Consider the following 5,476-nt stretch of genomic DNA (forward strand, 5'->3'; position numbering starts at 1 on the left):
GACTTTTAGAGAGATTTGCTTGGTTTTTATAGAATGCTATGGCTGCCTTTTTTCATCCTAGACCATTATGTCTGTTTTTCTCTCTGTTCAATGTCAAACACTCTGTAAATATGCATTTATTCATGTATGCCTTTATTCAACAATTATTTATTAAGGACCTGCTATTCACCAGTTACATTCTAAGCACAGGGATATAGAAGCAAAATCTCTGCTCATGTCAATAGATCCAATTAGCAAATACATACATAACAGGCCAGGTAGTAGTCATTACTATGAAAAATTTAAGTCAGATAAAAGAGAGAGAGCCTGTTAGGGAGTGCAGTTTTAGGAAGGGAGGTCTAGGGGGGCCTCTTTTAGGAGGTGGACATTTGAACAGGAACAGTGGAATGGAGTTTTTATTTTTTATTTTGGCATATTATGGGGGTACAGATTTTAAGGTTTCAATAAATGCCCATTTCCCCCCTCCCCCCACAAGTCTGAGTCTCCATCATGACCATCCCCCAGATGGTGCATATCTCACTCATTATGTATGTATATACCCGCCCCCCTCCCACCTGGAATGGAGTTTTGAATGAAGGAATGGAGTGAGCCATGGATTATCTGAGAGATTTCCAGACCAAGGGAATAGCAGGTGCCTCTGAGACAAGAATGTGCTTGATGTAATCAGAGAACAGCAAGGAAGTCAGTGGGACCATAGGGGGTCGAGTGAAGAGAAAGAAGCAGGTGGTGTCAGAGAGGTCACTGGGGGAAAGGGTTTACAGGCCTGCTGAAGACTTTCAGTTTTACTGAGCGAGATTATAGGTAAGAGAATAGGTCAAGGTCTGCACCTTTAAGCATTACATTTGGAGGTCAGGAAGACACAGGACTGTAGCAAGGCAGGTGGGAAAGGACCATCCAGCATGGTAGGGGGAGAACCAGGAGAGAATGGTATCTCCGAAGCCATGTGGACAAAGTGTTTTAAGAAGGAAGGCGAGAGTTCCAATATGCAGATGGAAGTGTAAAGTCAGCATTGCCCCTTCTTTTCCTGGAAATTTTCCAAAAGCCACAAGGAAAATTGAAAACAAAATGTTAGCTCCATTTTCCCTGGAGGTTGGAGGCAGCTATCCCAAAGCTAAAAATAACTTAAACATGGGAAAGCTGCCAAAAGCAATGAAAACCAGGCTTCCTCATGGAAGAAGAAGTAGAGAAAAAGCATCATACAAATCAGTGCTATGGAAAATAGTGTTAGAATGTATTGCACACACAGTATTTACCTGTACTTTTTTTCTACAAATGAACTTAAAGTGGCAAAGAGGTCATTTTTTAAACAATGGAAGAGTAGCATTGTCCTGAAGGACATCTAGTTTCCAAGTAGAGCTAAAGATGGAATATGTATTAAGTGAAAAACATGAGGGGGGTTTGTGATTAGAAGTGAACAATTTATGGAACTAGGTAGCCCAATCTCATAGGGGCTGACAATATTGTAGACTTGTGGAATGGTCACTTGATCATGTATTGTGAATTTAGGTATCTACTAAAGAAAAGTCAAATGTTTTTAAGCACACGTTTGATGTTATTGCATAAAATGTGAGTGAAAGAGGATAATCAACAATCACCCATAGTCAAAATTGTCTAGGACAAACACAAAGGTCCTTGCAGCATGTTGAGAAGCCAGGCACTTGAGTTCTCACAGAAAAGAGAAACAAGAGAGGAAGAACATGATTTTTACAAAAAAGAATTAAAAATTAAGGGTTGAAAACGTATTATATGTCCATACAAAAACCTGAGCATGGCCATAAATAACAGCTTTATTCATAATTGCCAAAACTTAGAAGCAACCGAAATGTCCTTCAGTAGGTGACTGGATAAACTGTGTGGTGCGCTTTTGAAATATTATTCAGCACTAAAAAGAAATGAGCTATCAAGGCATGAAAAGACATGGAAACTTAAAAGTATATTACTAAGTAAAAGAAGCTAATTTGAAAAGGCCACATGCTCTATGAGTCCAAGTATGCGACATTCTGGAAAAGGGAAAAACAATGGAGACAGTAAAAAGATCAGTGGTTCCCAGGGGTTAGTAGGGAAGGAAGGAAAAATAGGCAGAGCACAGAGGATTGTTAGGGCAGCGAAACTACTCTGAATCGTGCTATAATGATGAGTATGTGTCATTATACATCTATCCAAACCCATGGAACGCACAACACCAAGAGCGAACCCTAGTATAAACTGTGGACTTTGAGTGATGATGACGTGTTGTTGTAGGTTCATCAATTGTAACAAATGTACCACTCTTGTGGGGGATGTTGGCTGTTGGGGAGGTTGTGCATATGTGGGGGCATGGGACATATGGGAAATCTAGACTTTCCACTCAATTTTCCATGAACCTAAAACTTCTCTAAAAATAGAATCTATTGAACATCAGCATTGTGAGAGGGCACAACCACTTGGTAAAGTAAATCAGCAGATCAAAAGAGGGAAAATAGGATTGTCAATCAGGACAGATTACTCTTGATTAACTCTTATGGAATCAGACGCTAGCACCAACAATCAGTGCAGGGAGGGGAATGGGATCCTGTTGTAAGCATGGCTTGTCCTCTTGTACTTCTTTAATATTCTCTCTTCACATTGTTTTTCCATAGCAAAGCTATGTTTAGAGATAGGGCCTGAACTATAGGACTGACCTTTGGACCTGAGGAAATGAATGATTTCATAACTGTAATTGGGAGTCGGTGTGAAGAATGTAAAAGAGGAGAAAGATTGGAAGCATATAGAGTAAGGAGGCTACTGCAGCAATTAAGGTATTGGGGGGAGAGAGTGATAAGAACCTAGTCTCTGATCTGCCTCCAAACCTAATCCTTGCTCTGACATTTCCCTTGATCACCCTTTGGTCTTCCGTGTGTCCCTACTCAATGCCCTGTATCTTTACTGCATTTTTATCTTAAATACATCCTGTATTAATCATTTTCCTGACATCTTTTTTTCTCATTTCACCATTCCTTGTGTTTTATTCCAAGCTCTCTACCATTGGGAGGTCCCATTTGTAATAAAACAAAGCTACTTGTATTTTCAGCTTTCTCTCCCTTTTTTTTTACTACCATGTGTGTTTTTGTATTTGTTTTCACATTATCCAACCAAAAGACTAGACTAAATATTTGTTTAGTATTTCTATTATCCCAAGAGATTGTGCCTAAAACCCAAGGATCAACTCATCATAGAGCACTGTGTACAACCCCTTCCTTAAGAAATATGTTAAGACTTATAATGTATGGTTAATTTTTCATATTTCTAGAAGTCCAGAAAGCCAATAACATGAAAGAGAGAAGCCAAGAAAATAAAGACAGATATTTGAGACAAGCTCTGTTCCTAAACAACAAAACACTGATTAATGAGAAAAGCAAGACCTTAAGGAAAGTATTTAATAAGGCCAAAAACCCAGTGCACTCAAGAAAAGTATCCCATAAATTTGACTCATTTGGAACAAGCTTGGAAAATGTTTCAGAATTAATTGTTAGTAGTGGAAACCATGTAAGAAAAAAGTCTGATGATTTCAATGGATGTGGGTTCCTTGATATAAAGCCTAAGAAAACTCACACAGAGAACAAACCCTGTGAAAATGATCAAAAGAAGAAATCCCACAGTTGTAATGAGGACTTCATTCAACATCAGAAGAATTCATCTTTGGAGCAACTTCTTGGATATAATAACTGTGGGAAAGGCTTTCACAGAAAAACAGCTTTTGTTACACGTAAGAGAACTCACACAGTAGAGAAGCCCTCTGCAGGTAACAAATACAGACAAGCTTTTATCCAAAAGTTAAGGCTCAATTCTTGTCCAAGAAGCCTTAGGGAGAGAAAACCAGGTGAGTCCAGTAAAAATGGGAAATCCTCATGCATGAAGGCAAAACATGAAGGAACTCACATAGGGGAGAAACACTATAAATGTAATAAATTTAGGAAATCCTTTAGCAAGAAGTCAAACCTCACCCAAAATCAGAGACTTCATACAGGAGAAAAACCTAAAGAGTATAATGAAAATGTGAAAGCCTTGGGGAAGTCATACCACACTCAAGATGAATGGACTCGTGTGGGAGGGAAAATCTACGACTGTAAAAGGTGTGGAAAATCCTTTCATGAAAAATCATGCCTTGCTCAACATCAGAGAACTCACACAACAGGAAAACCCAGCAAGTGTAATGACAGTGAAAGAGCCTTAAAGAAGGAATCACACCTCACTCTTGGTCAGAGAATTAACACAAAAGAGAAAAACTGTAAAGGTAGTAAATGTGAGAAATCTTTCTTTGAGAAGTCAAAATGTGCTCAACATCAGAGAACACACTTGGAGAACAAACCTGGTGAGTGTAATGAAAGTGGGAGTGCCTTAAGTAGGAAGTCACACCTCACTCCAAATCAGAGAGCTCACAAAAGAGAGAAAACCTATGACTGTAATAAATGCGAGGAAAGTTTCCATAAAAAAACAGATCTTATGCAGCATCAGAGCACACATACAGGGAAAAAACGCTATGAGTGTAATGAATGTGAAAAATCCTTCTTTGTGAAGTCCAACCTCACTGAACATCAGAGAACCCACACAGGAGAAAAACCATATGAATGCAAGGAATGCGGAAAGTCCTTCTGCCAGAAATCAGCACTCACAGTACATCAGAGAACTCACACAGGAGAGAAGCCATATGAATGTAGTGAATGTGGGAAAACGTTCTGTGTGAAGTCAAACCTTACTCAGCATCAAAGGACCCACACGGGAGAGAAACCCTATAAATGCACTGAGTGCTCGAGATCTTTCTGTGTGAAATCCAATCTCGTCGTGCATCAGAGAACTCACACAGGAGAAAAACCCTACAAATGTCCCGAGTGTGAGAAAACCTTCTATGAAAAGTCAGCCCTCACAAAACATGAGCGAATTCACACAGGGGAAAAGCCCTATGAATGTAACGAATGTAGAAAATCCTTCAGCCAGAGGTCAGCCCTCACCAAACATCAAAGGAAAACACACAAGAAGAAAACTCCTGTCAGTACCCTCCATGTGCAGAAACCTGTGTCTTCGAGCTAAACTCATTGAACATCAGCAAAATCCGGGGGTAGAAAGCCTAAGGTATTTCACATGTAGAAAGTCTTTGTCAATAGGTTATAACTAATAGGAGCTAGAGAATTAATGTAGGAGTGAAACCAGATGAATGCTTTGACTATGTGAAAGCTTTCAGCAAGTATTCAGAGTTGTTGAGGGGAATACATAATATTAAGAAATATGGATAAAAATGGAATATTACTTAACTGGGAGTCACATTTCAGATGTGATATTAAACGTATTATAGAAAAGATAACAGAAAATCTGTTTTAATAGAATGTGAAACACAGACCTTTTATAAAAGTATGGATTATTGAAGTCATAGATACAACAGCATTAAATACATGTGTGAAGACTTTCTGAGCCCTAGTGGGCTGTATATATAGGATATGAGTGTGCTGTATAACAAATTCTG

The 5,476-nt window shown here is 38.9% G+C and overlaps 1 protein-coding gene across 1 annotated transcript; it reads left to right on the forward strand.

Moving 5' to 3' along the window:
- Nucleotides 1-3,320: 3,320 nt before the first annotated feature.
- On the forward strand, nucleotides 3,321-5,046 carry LOC142861183 (uncharacterized). Its single transcript, XM_075993396.1, has one exon. It carries the CDS (start codon nucleotides 3,871-3,873, stop codon nucleotides 5,044-5,046), a length of 1,176 nt encoding a protein of 391 aa, XP_075849511.1. The 5' UTR covers nucleotides 3,321-3,870.
- The last annotated feature ends 430 nt before the right edge of the window (nucleotides 5,047-5,476 follow it).

This window comes from Microcebus murinus, chromosome 16, assembly GCF_040939455.1.
Source record: "Microcebus murinus isolate Inina chromosome 16, M.murinus_Inina_mat1.0, whole genome shotgun sequence".
In the NCBI taxonomy this organism is placed as follows: Eukaryota; Metazoa; Chordata; class Mammalia; order Primates; family Cheirogaleidae; genus Microcebus; species Microcebus murinus.